This window comes from Ornithorhynchus anatinus, chromosome 11 (genome assembly GCF_004115215.2).
Source record: "Ornithorhynchus anatinus isolate Pmale09 chromosome 11, mOrnAna1.pri.v4, whole genome shotgun sequence".
NCBI classification, from domain to species: Eukaryota; Metazoa; Chordata; class Mammalia; order Monotremata; family Ornithorhynchidae; genus Ornithorhynchus; species Ornithorhynchus anatinus.
The window spans coordinates 31,477,365-31,502,087 of record NC_041738.1 but is presented as its reverse complement, the minus strand read 5'-3'; the positions used below and the strand labels follow the sequence as shown (position 1 = coordinate 31,502,087).

Genomic DNA, 24,723 nt, shown 5'->3' with positions numbered 1-24,723 from the left:
CACCAGGGAGCACTGATCTAAAACTATCTAACTATAATTTGTTAATTTAAAATGATCAGATATCACATTATGGCTGTGCTATTCAGCAGAGGGTTCAGATGAGTAAAGTCCTGATGAAGCTACATGGCCTAGGGGAAAGAACACTAGCCTGGAAATCAGAGGGCCTGAGTTCTAATTCCACTACTTGTCTGCTGGGTGATGTTGGGCAAGTCACCTAACTTCTCCCTGCCTGTTACCTCACCTGTAAAACAGGGATTAAGACCGTGAGCCCTATGGAGGACTTGAGCTGTGTCCAACCTAATTATCTTATATGTACCCCAGTGCTTAATACAATGCCTACTACGTAGTAAGCACTTAGATACTATTAAAAAAAACTACCAAAATACCATGGCTCAGTAGTTTCTGTAATCTTTATTGTTCAGGTGATGCTCATGGTATAAATATAACCATTGGTTTCCATTGTATGTCTTAAAGGATTCATCCTCGGGAACACTTCAAGGAGAAGTATGCAGTGGATGAAGTGCAGTATTCCGATGATGTAAGTGATGGTTTTTCCTCAATCAGTAGTGAAGCTCAGAGAGAGGGCAGTTCTCCCAAATAGTAGCTGTCTAGATTCATTTAATCTTATTTCAGTTCATAAATTTCTCTTTAATACTGCAAACTTGGCTTCAATTTTGTATGAGTCAATTCACGTTTTTACTCTACATTCCCCCAGAGGGCTGGGGAGAAAGAATTCCCTCCTGCAGCTACACATGCCACAATTCGCCATTCCTCAGTGCATGAGCAGAGGGTCTTCTGGGTTCATATGGGTGGGTGGGACTGGGGGAAGAGAGATCTTGGGATCCTTTTTCTTTCTTTCTCCTTTCTTCCTCCTCCTTACCTGGGTTCTAATCCCAGTTCCACCACTTACCTGCTTTGTGACCTTGGGCAAATCATCTAACTTTTGTGCCTCAGTTTCCTCATCCGATAAAAGGAGATGACATCCTTCTTATGCGGTATTCATTAAGCATTTACTGTGTGCCAGGCACTGTACTAAGCACTGGGGTAGATACAAGCTAATCAGGTTGGATGCAGTCTATATCCCATGTGGATATGTCTGAAGCCATCCCATGTCTAAACCCCCATTTTAAAGATGAGGAAACTGAGGCATAGAAAGGTAGTGATTTAAGATCACAGAGCAGACAAGTGGCAGAGTCGGGTTTAGAACCCAGCCCCTTCTGACTCTCAGTGCTCTATCTACTAGGCCATGATACTTCTCCCTGTTCTCTCTCCTCCTTAGATTGTGAGCCCCTTGTAGGACAGGGACTGTGTCTGATCTGATTATCTTGCATCTATCCCAGCACTTCATTAAGTAGTATTTATTGAACGCTTACTATGTGCAGAGCACTGCACTAAATGCTTGGAGTGTACAATTCGGCAGCAAAGACAATCCCTGACCAATAATGGGCTCACAACCTAAACACTTAGTGTAATGCTTGGCCCATAGTAACTGCTCAATAAATTTTGTTATGATAACAGTGATGGAGATCTAAGGCTGAGTTTTGGCATGTTTAATTTAGTGTCTTACTGGACATTCACATTTTTAACATATAAAAAAGACTCCAGTAGCCAAATTTAAAATCTTTAATTTCTTCCTGGAATGATGAACTCCACCTTGTGAGCAGAGAATGTGTCTCTTTATTGTTATACTCTCCCAAGCTCTTGATACAGTGGTCTGTGCACAGTAAGTGCTCAAGAATGGCTGAATGAATGAATGAACCAAATGTCCCTTATTGTATAGCTGAACCTAACCTATTGTATTATCCTACTGAGTCATCAAACTTTCAGGTTGTTACCTAACCTGTTGTCAGTTACTTTAAAACTCCAGCGCTGTCATCCAAATCCTGCAGAAATACATGCGTTCCCAGAAATATCTACCATCACCCAGCTGTGTTTCTCTCTTCAAATCCCTCATTGAGCAGATGTTCTATGTGGGCTCATGCACCTGGCCAACTGTATAAAAAGAGGAAAGGCACAAACCTCAGCAGCATTTCTGCCCAGAACAACAGATGATTTGTTTGAGGAGCTGCTGGAGGAAAGAGGGAGAGTTGGGATGCTTTATTCTGTCCATTTTCCCCCTGCAGAATGTTGATCCTCATTTGCCAAAGTTAGAATCTCACTTGATTTAGCCAGAGAAACATTTTATCTTCCAAATGCTCCAAGGATGGAGCTGTGCTATTCCCTGGCGTCAAGATGGGTTAGCTGCTCCGATTGTGCTTGGCTGAAGTTCTGGACCACATACTTAAATCAGCAGTGCCAGAACCCTTGGAGAAAGGATGGCTAGAGAATACATTCCAAAAGGATGGTTGGGTTTACAAGCAGCATGTGCCCTGATGGTATGAAATGTTACTCTATCACCCATGGGCCATATCTGGTCCTTTATCCAACAGTCAGTTAATCCTATTCATTGAGTGATTGCTATATGCAGAGCACTGTACTTAGCGCTTGAGAGGCTACAGTATAAAACAGACACAGTCCCTGCTCACAACAAACTTACAGTCTAGGTGGTGTGGGTGCTTGATTTTTTTAAATTTTATTTGCCCCTGATGTTTTACTTTTTGGAATGGATTTCCAATAATAATAATTGTGGTATTTTAAGTGCATATTGTTTGGCAAGCACCATACTGAGCACTGTGGTAGATACCAGATCATCAGATCACATACGGTCCCTTTCCCATATGGGGCCCACAGTGTAAGAAGGAGGGAGAAATGGTATATAGCACCCTTTTTAAAGATGAGGAAACTGAGGCACAGAGAAGTTAAGCCATTTTCCCAAGATTACTCAACAGGAAAATGGCTGAATTCCAGATCAGAACTCAGGTCCTCTGACTCCCAGACCTGTGTTCTTTCCACTAGACCATGCTGCTTTCCAAGTAAAGGGTCTCACTGATAGCCTGCTCCAGGGTGGTTGTAGCAGGACATCTTGCTTGAGTAACATGGAGTAAAACGTGGCCTGTCTTTCAAAGATAACTGGATAATGGCAGACTAAGACCTGGTGGTATCCTGAATATTTAATGGCCAACCGAACCTCCATAGCTGGATCAAATCGCCTCTCTAGATTCTTGGCATGTGGCCCTACACATGCGGCTATTGGCGATCAGGAGTGAATTACAAAAGGAAAATAGGCTGGATTTCTTCCCTTATGTGAAATCCGGGTATTGCTAGGCACTGCTACGGTTTGGGTTTCTCCCTGGGGAATTTGTCTAGCTCTTCTGCTTTCATTATCAAACCGGGACTTTCCGCCACTTGTGACTCTGGATCATAAAAGTGTGAGTTAGTGAGTCCAATAAACCAAGAACTTTTCTCTGTATAAATGTGTCAGTGGTTTCCAACTACTATATTTTTTGGAAAGGTAAGAGAAAATAAGAAGGAGGTTCCCTGAATACTAACTTGTCTGCTGGGTGACCTTAGGCAAGTCACTTCACTGGGCCTCAGTCTCCTCATCTGTCACATGGAGATTGAGACTGTGAGCCCCACGTAGAACAGAGACTGTGTCCAACCTGATTTGCTTGTATCCATCCCAGAGCCTAGTAAAGTGCCTGGCACATTGTAAGCGCTTAAGTAGAAATAAGTGCCAGGACTAAGTGCTGGGGTACATAAGATCTAATCAGTTTGGACACAGTCCCTGTCTCACATAGGGTTCACAGTTTGATTCTCCAGTCTGAACATTTCTGCCACCTCTGTTGTATTCTCCCAAGCTCTGCATAGTCAGTGCTCAATAAATATCATTGATTGATTGACAAGAAAATTCCTCTTTGCTTTAAACACCTGCCCAAGAGCAGATGAATTTTCCATTTCTTTTGGCTGCCCCAATGTAGTATTCAACTGGAGTCTTGATGGCACCAGCCCAATTACCAGCCCCCCCCCCCTTTTTTTTTTGAGGATGGGGAGTTGATTTTTCCCAAGTTTGGAGAAGGTATTGAGGGAGCACCAACAGAGAAGCTGGGTTCTAAGGAACCAGACTCCACAGACACTCTCTCTACCCATTATTCACAACTCCTCTATTATTCCAGATTGGATAGGGGAAAGGCACTGGCTGGCCAGGGGCCTGAAATGCTTTCTTTTAGGAGGGTAAAGAAAGATATTGCTGATCATTACAGAGGGCCAGCTATGGAAAGACAAAGCTGCTTAGACTTAGAGCCTGAAATCCTTGAGGTTATGCTGGCTCTCTCCGAAATTCACATCTCTAAGCAGCTGGGTGTTAGCCAGAAAAAAAAATCAAGATACTCGCAGTCTGGACATCTGAGGATTTTATGACTGGGGCTTCAAAAGAGGTTGAGGTCAAGATAATAATGCTGGTATTTGTTAAGCGCTTACTATGTGCTGAGCACTGTTCTAAGTGCTGGGGTAGACATAGGGGAATCAGGTTGTCCCACGTGGGGCTCACAGTCTTAATCCCCATTTTACAGGTGAGGGAACTGAGGCACAGACAAGTTAAGTGACTTGCCCACAGTCACACAGCTGACAGGTGGCAGAGCTGGGATTCGAACTCATGAGCCCTGACTGCAAAGCCCATGCTCTTTCCACTGAGCCACGCTGCTTCTCAAGCTTCTCAAGATCAGAATCAAAATGGGAGAGAGAAAAGAAAAAAACTCCATGGAAACAGAAAAGCCAGAACAAAATTAAAATTCAAACTCAGCATGTCACATCTTGGCTCCAGCACTTAGCGAGAACCAGATCATTGGCAAACACCTGAATGTGTGCATACAAATACTTTTGTCTTTTGGACTTGTAATCAAGTATATTAATTTGACAGGTAATATGCATATGACTTAAGTACCACAGGGAATGGATCATACACCTAAAAATAAAGGAAAAGCAGGATGAAGTTCCTAATCTATTATCCCCAGAGCTATTTATGGAGGAAAAAGGAAGCACACTCAAAATCCCCAGAAAAGAGGAGAAACCTGACACTCTGAGCTGTAACATATGACCAATGTGATCTTCACTGAAGGTTCAGAAAAGGCAGCCCCCAAAACAGGCCTGGGAATCAAAGTCTAAGTCCTCTAGTCTGTAAACTCATTGTGGGCAGGGAATGTGTTTGCTGTATTGTACTCTCCAAAGTGCTTAGTACAGTGCTCTACACACAGTAAGCATTCACTAAATATGATTGATAGCTGGAGTGACACAGTAAATTGCAAATCTGATGGTAGAAAGAGCAGAGGAAATATAAAGCCTGGGCTTCCCTTTCCTCCAAAAATTAGTCTGCTGTATTCCTCCTCACAAGCCTCAACTAAGCTAGCTTGGCAAGAGAGGCACCTAATACCATGATCACAAACTAATTACTTCAAACAGTCAGGAGAGTAATGCCCCTCCCCATCCCAGGTCCAGAAGTCATAAGTGGGAAGAAATTTTGAGTGGGTACACCTGACTCTTCAACAGTCAACAATCCACCCGTGATGGTAAACTGAGACTGATAATATGCAAAGCTTCAGAAGCCCTGGGTTTTAATCTCAGCTCTTTGACTTGCTTCCTGGGCGACCTGGGCAAGTCACTTAATTTTTCTCTGCCTCAGTTTCCTCATCTGTAAACTGGCGATTAAATTCCCATTTTCCTTCCCACTCAGAGCTCTATGGTGGAGCTTAGAGCTCCCTGTTCAAATCCGCCAGATAACTATTCTTCACCCCTTCAAAGCCTTACTGAAGGCACATCTTCTCGAAGAGGACTTCACAGACTAAGTCCCACTTTTCCTCATCTCCTACTCCCTTCTGCATTGCTCCGACTTGCTCCCTTTGCTCTTCTCCCCCTCCCTAACCCCCTCCCAGCCCCACAGCACTTATGTATGTATCTGTAATTGTATTTATTTGTATGATGTCTAGTTATTTGTTTGATGTCCTTCTCCCCCACCTCTAGACTGTGAGCTTAGAGCTCGTTTTGCGCAGGGATTGTCACTCTTTACTGTTGTATTTTCCCAAGAGCTTAGTACAGTGCTTTGCACACAGTAAGTGCTTAATAATCATGATTGAATGAATGATAGAAGAGTAGTTGATCTAATTGTATCTCCTCCAATGTATAGTGCAGGGCTTGATAAAAGCGTAAGAGTTTAGCAAAACAAAAGAAACAAAGCCGTAAGGTGTCTGAAGAACTGAATTCCATCAGAAACTGTCAAAGGAACTGGGAAATATTGTCCACCATTTGGAGCAAGGGCATGTAACAGGGTATCTTCTAGGCTATGGAAATGAGAATACTGTGTTGACATGACTGGGCTGTCACATTATGTGAAGCTGATTCAATGCTGGGTTTTCCTTTAATTTTTGTTGGGTCACACAAAGGGAAAGTGTTGATGTGTACAAGTCTTTAATGGAACTTACTGGATATGAAAGAGAACTAGCAGAGCATTGGAAAGGCTAACTAGAGGATGAGGGAGTCCATTTGAGCAGTTGTATTCAATAAAAGATGATTGATTATGAGGGGCAGCACTTATAAAACTCTCGAGTTATGTCATAAGGAAGCATGAACTTGAATTTTTTTTTAATTGGGCAGTACAGCAATGGCCAAATACTTTTTTAAAAAAACTTTTCCTCCATTGTTCTTTACTTCTGTATCCTGATAGTAATCTTCATGGAAGAGGACCCATTAGCTTGTACATTTGTCATTCTTTTCTTTCTGAGGAAAGTAGCAGATCTAATCCCAAACCACAACTCCTCCTGTTTGTCTCAACTACTCCGATGGTTGGAAACCATAATGGGGAGGTAAATTAAAATTAAAAAAAAAAAAAAAGGTTGTAACAATGCCAGAAAACATATGTTGCCAAGGGGTTATATTCAACAGCATTCTTGGGCTTTATTTCTATCTTTTTGGGGAGGGGATCTTTGTCTCAGAGAAAGGGACACACTGGTTTTCATGGACAATGTGTGATTTGGAACTGAGCTTTTAACCAGTTTCTAAGAAAGTGGTATAGGCCAGGTAACCCTTTTTGATGGATGTGAATCACTGAAAACATTTCATTCTGATTTTTCAGATAGCCGGGGTCTTGGCTTCATTGAAACCATCTGTTCTTCTTACTCTGGTAAGTGACATTTGTTTTTTCAGAGAATGTTTAGTCTCTGATATTTATCTACGGCTGAGGCGATTGTAGTTGAAAATCTCTCCCTGTGAACTAAGCACTGTACAGTAGCCACACACGATAATGCAAGAATAAATATTTAATTCCAGATTCTACCATTTGATTAAAGGTCATCAATAAAGGAAGTAACACATTTATGGTTAGTAGGCTGGTTGTCTGGAAGGGAGGATGGGTTGCACAGGCTGCTCATAGCGCTTTAAAAGCCTACAGGCTACATTGCTGCATCTTCCCTGTGTGAAATGCTTGACATACAACCTAATATTATAGGAATAAAACCACTTCAGAAAACCCAGTGAGTCTATCGTTTTTTCCTACTCTCCTACCTGGAGATCACTTGTTGAGTTTGCAATTCTACATATATCTATATATCTATATTTATATACACACACACACACACACACACATTTACAATCACCATTCATTTGGTTCATAGCAGGAAGTTGTTCTTTTGGCAACATAAAATAAAGTCTTTACTTTTGATCTGCCTTTAATCCCTCTCACAATAGTCTGCTCCTTATGGGCAACTCTTTTAAGTCCTTTTTGCATTTAGGAAAATATGGTGTGCCATAAATGTTAGTGAGAGTACTGTGCAAGATTTTAAATGAAATGGTTTCATGTTGCAACTCATTCCACAGTTGTGTTTTTTTAAGTCTATAAAGGGTAAAAAAAAAGACTTTTTACATCCTTGAGTGATCTTTCTCCTTAACAGTTTATTTTATTTTTTTGAGGAAAAACTTGCCACTACCTATTTTTAAAGCTTTTTTGGAAGGTATCTGTTCAACTTCTTGTTTTAACTGTCAAGGGAAAAATGTTTTATACTGGATGGCAGTGTAAAGGATTGTATCTTGTGTTATATTTGTGGAATGAAATTAAACATTGACAGAGATGTTCCATGAGATTAAACATTATTTTTAAATCCCTTGGGATTACATATTATTTTAAAACCTCTTGCTAATTGGTGATTCATTTTATCTCTGAATCACCTTGTCCCCTACCGTTCTCTTATGGTAGCCTTGATACCTGGATTTACTTGCAGTTACTGAGGGAGAAGGATGTGATGCAAGGTCATAGGTTCATTTAGGAAATGAATGTACTAAATCAGTTCTCTACCTGCACTTTTGTGACTATCTTTGAAAATACTCTTTGGGTTCTGGTAATAGGAGATGTGTGAGTGAATAAATAAAAAAAACACAAAAAAAGCCTGTCTTTCCAGGCTGGAAATTAAAGTTCTGAAAGTCATTCTTAGTGAATTCCTTAACTGTGGGTCCAAAAACAGCAACCCTTAGCAGCCCACAAAGGCAAGTTAGCTGTTAAAGATCAAGGGATGCTTTTTTTCTGGTGGGGGGTGGGGGTGGGGGAGAGCGGGGAGCAGTGTTTAACCTAAATTTTTTCAAACGTTAATTTAAAGAGATGAGAATATATAGACTATACTGTTACAAGAATTGCTTGGAAGTGAAGGTGGGGAGATAAAGTATGATTTTTAAAAAGTTATTTCAATCAATTGTCTCATATTGAAGAAAGCAGGAAGGATGTCTCTAATGAAAAACTAAATATTCTTGAATTACCAAGGAAGGAATCTACCGGGAGAAAGTTGTCCTGGTGGTTGAAACCACTTTCATCCATATTAATCCCGCACTTTCTGAAAGAGCTCATGTGAAAGCTCCTTTTAACAAATCCTGGAAAAGGTGAGGAAGCAGTGTGGCTTAGAGCCCAGACCTGGGAATCATAGGTCCTGGGTTCTAATCCCAGGTCCACCACTTACCTGCTTTGTGACCTTGGGCAAAGTCACTTCACTTCTCTATGCTTCAATTCCCTCACCCGTAAAATGGGATTCAATAACTTTTCTCCCTCCTACGTAGACTCTGAGCACATGTGCGACTTGATTGTATCTACCACAGCACTTAGTACAGGACTTGGCATATAGTAAGTGATTAAATATTATTGCTATTATAATAATTTGGTGGAATGTTCTCTCAAAGCTGGATCTGTTTCTTTCCCTCTTCCCAACCCCCTCCAATTGACAGCGAGGTGTCAATACCGACAGTGGGAACGTATGCAGGGAGGCTTCCTTTGAAGGAATCAGCCAGTAAGTGACTACCTGGGTGGCGGTTTTGCATTGTAATTGTTATGCTTTACTCCAATTTCTTACATTGTGTTTCCTTAACAACAAATTTAATTTATAAAACTCTTGTTGTGTATTTAACATGTAAAGAGAAAGTTTGCTTTCTTGTCTTTTAGAAATAGAAACCAGCTGCCAGAAAGCTTTGAGTTTAAGTAAAATACTTTTTGCTTTTTTCTCAATTACATGTACAATTAATTGTGTTAAGTGAACATAAGCAAGGAATGATCAGCAAAGCCTCTCATTTCCCTTGAATTTATTGACCATCAGGAGGGTGGGTGTCCTGATTTAGTAATGAGACAGAACAGAGACCCAATAGGAATTTTTTTTTTTTTGAGAGAATTAATGTGGCTTAGTGGGTAGAGCACAGGCCTGGGAATCAGAAGGATCTAGGTTCTAGACCTAACTCCTCCACTTGTCTGTTGTGTGACCTGGGGCAAGTCACCTTACTTCTCAATGCCTCATTTACCTCATCTATAAAATGGGGATTAAGACTATAAACCCCATATGGAACATGGACGGTGTCCAACCTGATTACTTTGTATCTACCTCAGTGCTTAGTGCAGTCCCTCGCACATAGTAAGTCCTTAAATACCACAGTTATTATTGTTATTATTATTTGAAAGAAGTGGCCATGCTCAGGGCTTCTATTACCATTATTGCCATTGGTTTACAGCTCTTACTGTTTAGGGAGATGCATCCTTCCCTTTTTCAATCACCACTTTCCCCACTATGGTCATTGGTTTAATGCTCAAGTGTTCAGTACAGTGTTTTGCAAACAGTAAGCACTCAATAAGATTGAATGAGTGCTTCTGTGGGCAGAGCATGGTACTAAGCATTTGGGAGAGTACAGTGCAACAGAGATGGTAGACAGGTTTTCTGCCCATAAGGAAGTCACAGTCTAGAGGGAGACAGTAAATAAATTATGGCTACGTACATAAGTGCTGTGGAGTTAAGGTTGGGGTAAATATCAAGTACTTAGAGTACAGATCCAAACGCATAGGTGACTCATAAGGGAGAGTGAGGCCCAGAAAAGAGGGCTTAATTTGGGAAGGCCTCTTGGAGGAGAAGTGACTGTAATAAGGCTTTAAAGGTGGGGAGAGTAGCCTCCTATATGGAGGGGAAAAGAACTCTAAGCCAGAAGAAGGACATAGACAAGGATTTGGTGGCATGATAGACTAACTGGAGGTGTAGTATATAAATTGTTGTCAGAGGCATGAAGTGGTAAGAGGGAGAGAGCTGATTGAGGGGGTTAAAGGCAGTGGTAAGAAGTTTCTGAATGCAGAGATGGGTGAGCAACCACTGGAGGTTTTTCAGAAGTGATGTGGACTGAACACTTTTTGGTAGAAAAATGATCTGGACAGCAGAGTGAAGTATGGATTGGAGTGGGAAGATACAGGAGCAGGGAAGTGAGTGAGAAATCTGATGCAGTAATTAAGGCTGCATATAAGATCATGGATCAATGTGGTAGCAGTCTGGAGGGGAAAGGGTAGATTTTAGTGATGTTGTGAAGATAGAAGTGAGAGAATTTGGTGACCAATTGAATATGTGGGTTGATTGAGAGAAGATAATGCCAAGGCTATGGACTTGTGAGGTAAGGAGCATACTGGTGTTGTCTGCAGTGATGAGAGACAGGTGGAGGAAAGAATCTGAGTGGGAAGATGAGTTCCCTTTTGGACATGTTTAGCTTATTGAGGTAGAGATACCTAATTACTTTTTTTTTTTAATATTCTTGGTGCCACTTTAGTTACCAAGGTATCCACTTCTGAGAAACCCCAGTTCTTGACTCCATACTTGAGTATGCTCCTTACCACTCCAAATTACCTACACTGGTTTATCCCCTGTGGAGCTCCTTCTGCCATGGCATCTACATCATGAAAGTCATCTTGATGCTCAGATCTGAATACCCAGGTCTTGTAAAGATCTAGTTTCAGTGCTCCTCATTTTTCTCCTGATTTGACTGACTTTCTTAATTCTGATCCCCAAATATAAAGTGAGTGAAGGAGATGAGGAAAGTTAATTCACATTTAAATTTATTTCTAGAGTAGTTTGTATCATCATTATAATGAACTGAGTGTTCCTACTCCATTTATCCCATTACCCTTTAATCTCTCTAACAGTTTCTGAATTTGTGAATTGAGATTCTTAATGGGAATTTAAAGACTCTTTCAAATGTACTATACATTTGTCCTTAAATATCTATTTCTAGATTTATTTATGCATTTTAAACCAAAGTGTGTGTGTGGGGTGGGGGGGGGGCTTTGTGGGAAGAGCAGCATGCAGTTGCTCAGTCATGTCTGGGGTGAGCTAAAAGTTCTCACTATTGGCTTTAAGCATGTGATGAGCCGTCTCCCAATCACAGTCATTTGTATTTATTGAGCACATTTGTGCAGCTCAAATGTGATGCAGAGTACTGTGTTAAAGTGCTTGGGAGTGTACAATATAAACGAGTTGATAGACATGTTCCATGCACACAAGGGGCTTACAGGCCAGTGGAGGAGTTGGACATTAATAAGAATAAATACACTAGGATATGTACATAAGTATTGTGGGGCAGAGGGAGGGGGTGAATAAAGGGTGCAAATAGAAGTGCAAGGGAGATGAAGAGGGAGTGGGAGAGAAAAAAAGAGGGTTTAGTTGGAGGAAAGCATCTTGGAGGAGTTGTGACTTTTACTAAAACTTTGAAGCAGGGGAAGTGATTATCAGATATGAAAGGGGGAAGAAGTTCCAAGCCAGAGTCAGGATGTAGGGTGAGGGGTCAGCAACGAGACAGATGAGATCAAGGGTACAATAAGAAGATTGGCTCAGAGGAGCAAAGTGTGAGGTGGACTGTAGTAGAAAATCAGGGATGTAAGATAGGGGGCCAAGTGATTTGATTTAAAGCCAATTGGTAAGGAGTTTCTTTTTAATATAGAGATGGAAGGGCAACCACCGGAGGGTCTTGAGAAGTAGGGAAACATGGATTGAATGTTTTTTTTTAGTAAAATGATCTAGGCAGCAGAATAAAGTATGGAATGAAGTGGGGAAGAGACAGGAGGCAGAGAAGTCGGCAAGGAGGCTAATACAGTAATCAGGGTCGGATAGGATAAATGCTTGGGTTAACATGATAGTAGTCTGCATTTCTTGTCTTCAGTTGTTTCCCACAACAAACCAGATAGTATATCTCACTTCTCACTGTGCCTTGCTCTCATCTCTCTCGTCATCAATCCTTTGCTCTCTCCTCACATCCTTTTGCTTGGAACTCCCTCCCCCATCATATCTGACAGACTCACCACTCACCTCATCTTCAAAGGCATGCCACAGTCACATCTCCAAGAATCCGTACCTGACTGATCTCATCTCCCCTCCTTATTTTACCTCCTAATCGCATCACTTAAACACCTAAGTCCATATTCACTGAAGTATTTTTCCTCCCAGGACCTTATATACATATCTGTATATTCAGTTCCTTACCCTACCAGTATTTTGCTATCTGTCTCCTCTACTACATTTAAAATTCCTTGAGGACAGGAATCATGTTTACTGCATTCTCCCAAGTGCTTAATACAGGACTCTGCACAGAGTAAGCGCTTAATAAATATTATTGATTGGTTTTGCCAAGCACAAGATTTTCAGGAACTTAATACATCAGTTTTCTAGGTGAAATGTCTTGTTAAATTCTAGTTAATTCTGGGTGAGTTAGGATCTGGCGATGCTTTATTGAGACTTGTTTTAAAGAAGTGGCATTGAGGAAAAAAAAAATCCCATTTCATCTCACACCACACAACTCACAGTCCAACAAATTCCCTGAGCAGTGTAGCTTTAAATGTCAGAAGCAGTATTTTTAGAGTGCTAGAGGTGGTGACAGAAAAATAACTTTATATGTAAAGCTCATACTTATTTAAAAAAAAAAGTCATGTGAGGAGAGGATGATTAGTAAAGGATTAGGAGTTCATGAATATGTATTCGCTTCTCTAAATTTCAGTAAGAAAATGTAAGAGTGGGAAGAAGAAAATACTAGATTTGCTGCTTTCAATCTTACAAATCTCCTTCTTCCTCTTGGGGATACAGTTTGCATTTCTCTTTACTTGATTAATCCAATTCATTGATCTGCCAGCCCAGAGCTGTCAGTATCGTTCAAACTCACAGTTTTCTCCTCGTTGCTTATTTCCCCCAACACTTGCTGGTGGGAGGAATTGTGTGAGCACAGCCGGGGCAAGCAAGTATAGTTGAACAGGGTATTTATCAAGTTCAGTTCCCAGCCATGTCCCAATCTTGAGAAGATAAAACACCCAGAATACCCCTGGTTGGGGTTTTTGTAGTGGTTGCAGGTCATTCTGTTTATTTCTGAAGAGTGTCTGGTCTTGGCAACTTGTGAACTAATGAAAGCTTCTTTCCTCAACTTGAAGTGATTTGTTAGCTGAAAAACTGATGTAGCATCTTTGAACACAGTGAGGGAGTGGGGGAGTTTCTCACATGTCTCCTCCCAAACCTGTACTGGCTGCTTTCTTTGGGGGTCTGCTGTCTTTAGTGATTGCTCTTTTTAAAGGCCGCCCCTTAGAATGAACAGCTACAAGACCCATGGAGACAGTGAAGGTCCTAACTCTTCTTCGCTATGGGGACAAAGGAAAATGAACTTTCCTCTGTGGGTTGTCTCCAGGCATTCAACCCACACTTGCTGCATTTACAGCTTTCATGGGGGGCAATAAATGGAATCCTTTAAGTAGTGAAGGCAGGAGGCAACTGTTTTCTCACTGTCAGCAAAAGCACAAGTGTAGTTCAGACAGAGACATTGTAAAGGTTAGACTGATTGTGTGTGTCTCTTCTCCCACCTCTTCTTTTCCTGTCACCCGCCTCCTTTTCCCCCACTTCCAGATGAAATTACTCATTGATTTGTTTTTCTTTGGTGGTGGTGCTCTTCTTTGTCTCTTCTGTTCTGGTGGCTCATAGTCCCTGCTTATTAGCCCCTCGCTGCCAGGTCTTCCCAGTTCTCAATCCCAGTTTTCTGATATTGTAGGCTTTTCTAGTTAAGCAGTTAGCAGCAGCTCCATCTCTCAGACCCTGAACATAGTCCCGTCCCGCCCCCCTCATCCCCCCCTGCCCAAACCCCAGTGGATGGCGTATCAGCTGAGCGAGGAGGAAATAAAAGTCGTCTTTTCAAGTCTGACCCTTTCTCAGTTGTCACTGCAGGCATTCTTCATGGGTTAAACTTGACAGGTGGAGTGGAAAGCACGTTGGAATAATAATTAAGAGACCAGGATTTCATTCCAGCCTCTCTTCCTGACTCTCAGACCTTGGTACAGGTGCTTAACTTCTCTGAGCCTCAGTTTCCCCATCTGTCAGTTGATAATCCATCCCATGCCATAGATTTGGTGTCAGGATAAAATGAGTTAATGGGTGCTAAAATGCAGAGGTAGTATTAGGATTGTAGTCAATAAATGGAGTTTAAGTACCTATTTTAAGCACTAAGAATCTTATTTCAAAAGATTCTTATTTGGTACTAAGAATCTTACTGCAAAAGAATCTTACCCCCACTTCTCCTCCCTCTCTGACTACTGTCTTCAGTCATTCACTCTGATGGTTCTATCCCATCTGCCTTCAAACACATCCATGTGTCTTTTATCCTTAGATAACTTCTGTGAAGCCCAGTGCACCCTCCAGCTATCACTTTATCTCCATCTTCCCATTCCTCCCCACTAATGGGCTGAATCCATCTGTTGCCTCTAACACCCTCCTTGACTCTCTACTATCCAGTTTTCACTGCCTTCTCTCCAGTGAGATCATTTGTCTCTGTCTCTACTGTATCTGTCTCTTGCTGGCTCTGTCTCTATTTCTGTTTGTCACTCTGTGTCTCTGTCTTTCTTTGTATGTGTGTGTGTGTGTGTGTGTGTGTGTTTGTGTTTCCCTCTTTCATCATTGACCATCTTCTTCCTAATCCAATGGACTCTACTCCATCCTAATCCTCCTTGACCTCTTACCTGCCTTTGACCTACTGGAGTACTCCTTTCTCCAGTAAACACTAATTATAGTAGTGTTTGTTAAATGTTTCTTGTGTGCCAAGCACTGTACTAAGCTCTGGGATAGGTACCAGATCATCAGGTTGGACATAGTCCCCATCCACGTGGCGTTCACAGCTTAAGTAGGTGGAAGTATTGATTTTGGTTTTTCCTGACATGCTCTTTTACTCTTGGGCTGATCCTTCACCAACTCTTTCTCTGCCTCCCACTCCCTAACTGTGGGTGTCCCTTAAGACTCTATTGTGGATCCCTTTCTTTTCTCAATTTATACTCACTCCCTTGGGGAGCTTATTCACTTACCCAGCAGCAATTACCACCTCTAGGCAGATAACTCCCTAAATCTACTTTGCTAGCCAGGAGAAACAGCTTGCCCTAATGGAAAGAGTACAGGTTTGGGACTCAGAGAACCTGGTCTTAATCCTAGTTCTGCCAATTGTCTGCTGTGTTACCTTGGGTAAGCCATCTGACTTCTTTATGTAAAATGGAGATTAAATCCTACTCCTTCCTAGATAAACTGTGAGCTCCATTTGGTACAGGGACTATGTCCTCCGATTAACTTGTATCTATCTCAGTGTTTAGTACAGTGTTTGGCACATAGTAAGCCCTTAACAAGTATCATAACAATAATAATTACCTCTTCTTTGCCCTCTTATTTCCTTCTACTTCTAGGACATCTCGGAATAAATGTGATGTTGGTTTCTCAAGGTCAACACATCTAAATCTGAATGCCTCATCTTCCTTCGCAAATCCCCTCCTCCACCTACATTTCCTATCACAGCTGACACCATCACCAGCCTCCCTGTCCCTCAATCCCAAACCTTGGCGTTATCCTTAACTCAATCCTTCTCTTTTAACTCCCATATTCAGTCTCTTGCCAAATTCTTGTTCCAAAACATTGGGAGGCAGCATGGCCTAATGGAAAGAGCACAGGCTTGGGAGTCAGACGTCCTGGGTTCTAATTCTCTGCTTGCTGTGTGACCTTGAGCAAGTCATTTAATTCCTTTGCCTCAATTTCCTCAACTATAAAGTGGGGTTTAAATGCTTGTTCATGCTTGTTCTCCCTCCTGCCTAGACTGTGAGCCCCATGCTGGAAGGGACTGTATCTGATCTAATTAACTTGGACCTACCTCAGCACTTAGAACAGTGCTTGACCCATTGTAAGTGCTTAACAGATAACGTTCAAAATAAAGGAAAAAAAGCCCAAATATTTCCAGGCCTTTCCAAGCCTTTTCTCTCCCCTCAGACTGCCACTATGCTGGTCCAGGCACTGGTCATCTCCCGACTTGACTGCTGCATTGACCTTCTTGCTGATCTTCTCTGCACTCTCTCTTCTCTCCAGGCAATAGTTACTTCACTCTGCTGTCTGGATTTTTCTCAAAACATTATTTTGTACACATCTTCTGCACTAACTAAAATCCTCCAATGGTGGTTCATTCTTCTCTGCATCAATTAAACTTCTGCCATTGGCTTTGAGCACTCAGTCCGCTCTCTCCTTTCTACTTCTTCACTCTTTTCTCTGGGTACAACCCTGCTCGTGTGCTTCGTTCCTCTCAAGCTGTTCTACTCAGTCCCTCCTTTTCCTCTCTTCCCCAGTCAACCTTTTAAGCACCCCCTCCTTCCTCACTTCACATCCAGCATACCATTGCTGTCCCCATCTACAAAGCCTTTCTGAAGTCACATCTCCAGGAAGCCTTCCCTGATCTCCCCCCCCCACCCCCCATCACCCCAGGCTGCAATTTTGGCACTTGTGTGGCACTGAAGCACTCAGTACTTGCCCTTCCTCTCTATAATACTTAGGTACATCTTTCTCTTGCCTGTGAATTTGACATCAGACTCGCTGGCTAGAATGGAAGCTGCTTGGCAATGTATTCTCCCAAACTCCACACACGGTAGGCGCTCCTTAAATACTACTGATCGATTGATTAATGGAGCTTAGGTAAAACTCTATTTTCCAGGCTCCTTTTCTTATTTAAAATGGCCATATTTTAGGGTCATAAAACTCTCTTTTGCCCCTAAAATGTGAGGCCACTTGGCAGTTTGACAGAATGTGTGGTAAAGGCTCCACCCTGTTGTTCCGTTAATGCAGACATGGTTTTGCCTCTGCTGCATTTTCCTCTTGGTTGTTTGGTTGGAGTAGAATTTGGGAGGAAGGTCCGTTGTTCCTAGTGTCGCCCATTTCCTACAGACGAGGTCATCATGGAGTTTTGTTCTTGAGCCCTCCTTCGTTTTTTATCTGGCCCTATTTGTCTTTGTTCTCCTCCGGTTCCTTTTCCTCCAGTGCCGTTTTGCTATGGATAATAATAGCCTGTTCCTTAAACAAGATGAATCTTGCTGTCTTTTTGCTTTCGGGATGCTCAACTGCTCTTGTCATCAGCTGCCTCCTTGCTGGCCTAATGATGTTAGTCACTTTCCCTGGGTTTTCAAACCTTTGAACCATTCCTGGAACATTTCTCATCTCGGACTATTTGATTAATTTTCCATTTTAACAAGGAGCTCCTCCTGTTCCCCTTAGAGACAGAAGGGTGATGACTTTTTTTTTTCTGTGTGTGTTTTGTCCCTAAAGGCTCTCCTCAGGGTCACTCTTTGTCTCCTCACATGAATGAAGAGGAATTTCATCTGGAAGAGCTGCACCCTTGAATCTGGGTTCCTAAAATATCCAGCCCTTGAGCTTCTTGTAGCTAAAGAAGCCTGACAAAAATATCCACCCGGGCCTCAACCCATGATTTTTCTTTCAGAATTCCTGGTGGTCTTGTTAATTGGCAATTAGTTGGGCTTCTGGATTTGGCTTGCCAGTGCTCATCCCCAAAGACTCTGTGGGAGCAGAACAACTAGGGTAGGAGAGTGGGACAGCTCCTCCAGCTGTAGCCCTTTAAGTAGCCAGTGGGGTTCCTTTAGAGAGAAATGAGTTTTGGGTGAGCTTGTCCCCACTGTCAGTGGTGAGGAAGACATCAATGAGGCACTGAGTGGTTTGGCATTAGAAGAGTGAAGCCTGTGGAGTGCAATGAGATAGGAGGGACTCTAGACTGTAAGCTAATGATAATAGTTATGGTACTTATTAAGCACTTACTATGTTCCAAGCACTGTTCTAAGTGCTGGGGTAAATACAAGCAAATCAGGTTGGACCCAATCCCTGTCCCACATGGGGCTCAGTCTTCATTCCCATTTTACAGGTGGAGTAACTGAGACCCAGTGAAGTGCCTTGATCAAGTTCACACTGCAGGCCTGTGGTGGACCCAGGATTAGAACCCAGGCCCATTCTCTATCCATTAAACCATGCTGCTTGTGGGCAGGGAATTCTTTTATACTGTACTCTCCCCAGCACTTAGTACAGTACTTGGCACACAGTAAGCACTCAAATACAATTGATTGATTGCCAGGTAGGGGGAGAGAGCCGTACCTTGAAGCTGAGACAGGAGTTTCTGCTTGATATGTAGAGAAACAGGCAGCCAGAGGAAGATTCTGAGGATTTGGGGTTTGTGCACAAGTGATGTTTTATGGAAACGATCTAAGTGGCAGGGTCAGTATGGCGTGGTAATAATAATGGTATTTAAGTGCTTACTATGTGTCAAGCACCGTTCTAAGTAATGGAGAGAGCCCAGTCCTGTAAATCGAAAGGTCATGGGTTCTAATCCCAGCTCTGCCACTGGTCTGTTGTGTGGCCTTGGGCAAGTCCCTTTGCTTTTCTGTGACTGCATATTTAAAATGGGGATTAAGACTGTGAGCCCTACGGAGGACAGGCATTGTGTCCTATCCAGTTTGCTTTATTCACCCCAGTACTTAGTCCAGTACCTGGCACATAGTAAGCGCTTAACAAATACCTTAATTATTAGGGTCTCACAGTATGCATGGACAGCACACAATGATCTGATCACTGTGGTGGGTTAGAGGTGCTGCATCAGGTTGGGGTCAGGGTGGGCTGCTGGACAGAGGCTGCAGTGATCCTGCTGTTCCCTCTAGACTGGAAGCTCTTAGTGGTCAGGGAACATATCTCCCAACTCTGTTATATTGTACTGTCCAAAGTATTTAGTGCTCTCCCCCAGTAAGTGCTCAATAAATAACATTAATTAATTAGGGTGCCCTGGCACAACTCTTAGATGTGGAAGCAGCAATGCTAAGTGGTTGGAGCATGAGTCTGGGAGTCAGAGGACTTGGATTATAGTCCTGGCTCTGCCACTTGCCTGCTGTGACCTTGTTCAAGTCATTTAACTTCTCTGTGCCTCAGTTACCTCATCTATACAATGGGGATTGACTGTGAGCCCCACTGGGACAGGGACTGTGTCTAACCTGATTTGCTTGTGTTCACCCAGGGCTTGGTACAGTTCCTGGTGCATAGTAAGCACTTAACAAATACCACTTATTATTAGTAGTATTATTATTGTTATCATCTTTATTCTTTGGGCCTCAGTTTCCACATCTCTAAAATGGGGATTTAATGACTGTTCTCCCTCCTACTTAGAATTTGAGCCCTGTGGGGGACAGGGACAATGTCTAACCTGATTATATCTGCCCCAGTGCTTAGTACAGTTTATATAGCGCTTAATGATTACCATTCTTTTTCTTGTTCTATTTATGTGGAGGGATGTTTACAGGAGCCTTCTGAGGTCATTACAGGGATCCTCCCAGTAAAGCAGGTACAAGTCTGGGTGAAGAACATGGGACACTTGTCCATTCTAGGTCTCCAGAGGAGAGTTGCTCTCTGTGGAACTGCCTGGGAGAACTCGGCTAACTACTAGCTCTCCTGCATACCCAAATTGATCAGGCTCTTCAATAACTTTGCTTGTCAAGTACTCTGACTCTGTTAGTACCTCTGAAGCAGCCTGAAGGAATCTTGCTTTGAAATCAGAAGCAGACAAAAATTGGTAAAATGATTTTGCTCATTTTGTTCACCCTTCTTTCAGCTCCACAGCATTTATGTCCGTATCCACAATTTATATTAATGTCTGTCTCTCTTCTCCCCAATCCCGCCCCCACCGCCCCAGTCTTTAACCTTCTTGTGGGTAGGGAATCTGTCTACCAACTCTGTTATATTGTGCTCTCTCAAGCGCTTAGTACATTGCTGTGCATGCAGGAAGCACTCAATAAATACGATTGATTAAGCAGAGGGAGGTAGTCCCAGCTGCTGTCTTATGGATTGCTGAGAGGAGGAAGTAGAGGTAGGACAGATTTTGGATTGATTGAAAAGACCAGAAGCAGTGCCAGAAGAGAGGAAACAGGGAAGATAAGAATGCGTGGAGAAAACGATCATTTTATTGATCGGATGCTCTCCCTCTCCCTACTTGAAGATTTCCCACTGAGATCAGAGTTGTAGGAGTGGATTCCAAAGGAGTTGTCAAAGGCTGAAAATCAGCTGGCAATTTGAGGAATGAAACTTTCATTCAAATATGTGTGTATGTGTGTATTCACACACATATGGTTTGTAGAATTTGGATTCTGTTCTGTGAAAAGTGGGTGGTAGCTGGGAAAACCATATTCTAATCAAAGCTGTTTTAATTCAGGTTATTTACTAAATGCAACATTTAGTGACTAAAAGCATTAGTTCCCCTCTTAAAAGAGAAGGACACTACTCCTACACAGGATGAAGGCCAAGAAGCAAGTTATACAATGCTCTTATATATGTCATTGCCTAGGAAGGAAACCTACTGGCTATTTTTATTTGAGCTGGTTATTCAATATATACATTTTTCTTATCTATTTTGACATTTTCTAAAATTGCCTTACATACTCGAAGACAATTGAGTATAAATTGATTCCATTTAAACAAGCAGCTAAATGTTAAATTGCTGATTTGGGGGTTGCAAATATGAGACTATTAATATGTGGAGAATAAGAAAATATTTGAAAATTGAATAATAAAATGTAACTGTATCCATACAAGATCTACATATGACTTTACAGCTGTGCCTGGTGCTTTTTCGGTCATTCACACTTCACTCCTGGGCTGGTGTGGGCAGATTTTTGCCAGAACTCTAGAGCTGGGGCTCTTTTTTTTTTTAAATGGCATTTGTGCCAGGCACTGTACTAAGCAATGAAGTACGTACAAGGTAATCACCTTGAACACAGTCCATGTCCCTCATGGGGATCACAATCTTACTCCCCATTTTGCAGATGAGATAGCTGAGGCACAGACAAGTTACGTGACTTGCGCAAAGTCACACAGTGGATGAGTGGTGGAACTGGTATTAATAATGTTATTTGCCAAGTGCTTACTTTGTGCCAAGCACTGTTCTAAGCGCTGGGGTAGATGTAAGGTGATCAGGTTGTCCTACGTAGGGCTCACAGTCTTCATCCCCATTTTACAGATGAGGTAACTGAGTTGCAGAGAAGCTAAGTGACTTGCCCAAGGTCACACAGTTTACAAGCGGCAGAGCTGGGATTAGAACCCAGGTCCTTCAAACTTCCAGGGCCTTGGTCTATCCGCTAGGCCAAGCTGCTCTCTCATATGTCCATTAGAACATTCTATGGGCTGGTAATCAGCTTTTCCTTTAGGTGTGCCATTTCCTAATAAAGTCCTAAAGATGTAAACTCTACATGGGCTCTTTCCTCTCTTGGGGGCTTGTCTCCCCTAGTCTAGTGGAAGGAGCATGGGACCAGGACTCGAGACATGAATTCTTCTCCCAGTCCTGCCATTGGTCTGCTGTGTGACCTTGGGCAAGTCACTTAACCTCTCTGTACCTGTTTTGTTGTCTGTAAAATGGGGATCAAATATCCACTTTTCCTCTGCATTAGATTGAGAGTCCCATGAGGGACAGCTACCCCAGACTCTAAGAACAGTGTAATGTAGCTAATGAGACAGTGTAAAGCAGCGTGATTTAGTGGAAAGCGCATGGGCTTGGGAGCCAGAGGATGTGGGTTCTAATCCTGGCTCTGCCACTTGTCTGCTGTGTGATCTTGGACAAGCTACTTAACTTTTCTGGGCCACAGTTACCTCATCTGTAAAATGGGGATTAAGACTGTGAGCCCCATGTGGGACAACCTTGACTACCCTGTATCTACTCCAGCGCTTAGAACAGTGCTTGGCACATAGCAAGTGCTTAAAAAATACCGTATTATTATTAATAACATCTCATATATTCCAGTTTTCACTATCAGTTAAAATCTTTCTTTTGTATTGTGGTTTCCTCTCAGTCAGGATGGGCAAGACCAGGCTAGAAAGAGAATGAGGATGATAAAAACTGGTATTTGTGAAGTGCATACTGTGTGCCAGGCTTTGCACTAAGCTCTGGGGTAGATACAAGATATTTAGGGTGAACACAATACCCGGATCATATGGGGCTCTCAGTTTAAATATGAGGTAGATTGGGAGGAAGCAGAGGAGGAGGAAAGAGAACTAAGGTGGCGGAGAAGGAATAATAATAATTATGGCATTAAGTGTTTATGTGCCAAGCACTGTTTTAAGTGCTGGTGTGGATATGAGCAAATCAGGTTGGACACAGTCCCTGTCCTACATGGGGCTCACGGTCTTCATCCCCATTTTACAGATGAGGTAACTGAGCCACAGAGAAGTAAAGTGACTTGCCCAAGGTCACCCAGTGCACATGAAGTGGAGCTGGGATAAAAACCTGGGATTCCCAGGCCTGTGCTCAATCCACTAGGGCAGTGAGCCCCCCCCAGGCCTAGAGTACTTCACCTGGAAAACGAGTTTGGGATGTAAGTGAGCAGAGCAATGTATCCTTAGCTTGCTTTGGAGGCTTTTACTCTGGGGTCTCTTCTAGGCAGGGGGTGGGACAGGAGGAAGTTCGAATTGCCATTTACTTTATGTGAGAACAGAATATACTTGCTATACAGAAGTGAAAGTTGTGTGCTTGCAGAACCCCTCATTTAGGAGAGCATAGAATGTGGTGCTCAATCCATGCCTAGTGCTGCAATCGCTTCTTTCCACATCAGGTTACGCTCTATGAAGACATAACGAATGTCTGAAGAACAATCTTAAATTCTGCTACTGGGTTCTAGCCAATCTACATAGTGAAAATGCATGTTCTGTCAGCCCTTATTGTTGGCCGTTTTTTCCCTTAAACCAAGCCAGACAAACGTTGAGCTAAAAAAGACAAAATCTAATTTGTTAACTTGATTTATGCCATCTGCTTTCTTTTTCTCTAAAGCACCTGCTTATCCTTCTTTTTGCTTTTTGGTATCCACTTCTATCTTGAGAGGATCTTTGACATTCCAAAGTTGAGGTTTAATTCTTCTCTTGGATTGACTCTGATTCCAGTGACCCCAACTGTGACTATAAATTCAGTGTGCACCAGGTGCCAAATCACCTCGATCTGATTTTTTGACACCAATATTCATCAGTTCTCATTTCAAAATATCTCTCTATTTGCTATATTGTAACTTGCTAGATTCCCCCTGCTTGTTTCATAGGAGGAACACCTGATTGAGGGAGATTTTTTTTTTTCCCTCCCTCACCAATACCAAAGTACCTCTCAGTTTTGTGTGTGTTTTCCTATTCCCTCAGTTCTTCTGCAGTACAGCGATTACAGTTGTAATGAACTCTGGATTAAGGAAAACTTTCATTCTCGTCCATGCACCTTGACTAATCCTGGGTGTTAAGGCACATAACTGTTCCTTCTAACACTGCATCAGCAGGACTGACTTCTGTCTTGAGGCAGGGAAAAATTTCCCATTCCCTCCTATTCCTCATCACTTCATCATGTTTCCTTACATGAATCATTTTTCTTGTTGCCCTGCGGGCATATGCAGCACTCCTTGTGACATCACTGTTATGATGCTTTTATATGTAGAGTTCCCAGGACAACCTATGAAAGCTTATTCCAGCCCCTGCAATTTACAGTATTTCTCAGGAGTGGGGGTCCTGACATGCCTCATTGCTATGTGACACTTGACTTCTCTGTGCCTGTTATTTCATCTGTGTAATGGGTATTGAGACTATGAGTCCCAAATGGGACAAGGACTGTGTCCAACCTGATTTGCTTGTATCTGCCCAGTACTTAGTAATAATAATAATAATGATGTTGGTATTTGTTAAGCGCTTACTATGTGTTGAACACTGTTCTAAGCGCTGGGGTAGATACAGGGTCATCAGATTGTCCCACGTGAGGCTCACAGTTAATCCTCATTTTACAGATAAGGTAACTGAGGCACAGAGAAGTTAAGTGACTTGCCTACGGTCACACAGCTGACGGGCGGTAGAGCCGGGATTCGAACCCATGACCTCTGGCTCCCAAGCCTGGGCTCTTTCCACTGAGCCATGCTGCTTCTCTTAGTACAGTACTAAGTACTTAGTACAGTACCTGGCATAAAGTAAGTACTTAAATGCCCCTTATTATTATTATTGTTGTTTCGGACCCATTGTCTTCCCACTCCAGATCCCCATCAACACGAGCACCACTTTCAATTTAGGCTGCACGTTTCTAAATCTTAATTCGCCCACTTATGCCAGGACCTCGACCACTCTGGATTCAAACCACCTGAGGGGGTTCCTCTCTACACCAACCATTTGAAACACAGTATTAGAAGAACATTCTCTAATTCCCTAATAGTAT

The 24,723-nt window shown here is 42.4% G+C and overlaps 1 protein-coding gene across 1 annotated transcript in view; it reads left to right on the top strand.

Annotated features, from left to right (window-relative positions):
* The window catches only part of PEPD (peptidase D), a 283,243-nt gene that overhangs the window by 50,555 nt on the left and 207,965 nt on the right, over positions 1 to 24,723 (top strand). The window contains exons 4-6 of the mRNA XM_001509616.6: positions 475 to 538; positions 7,001 to 7,048; positions 9,130 to 9,191. Coding sequence (XP_001509666.2) covers positions 475 to 538; positions 7,001 to 7,048; positions 9,130 to 9,191 — 174 coding nt within the window. The remainder of the gene's footprint in view (positions 1 to 474; positions 539 to 7,000; positions 7,049 to 9,129; positions 9,192 to 24,723) is intronic.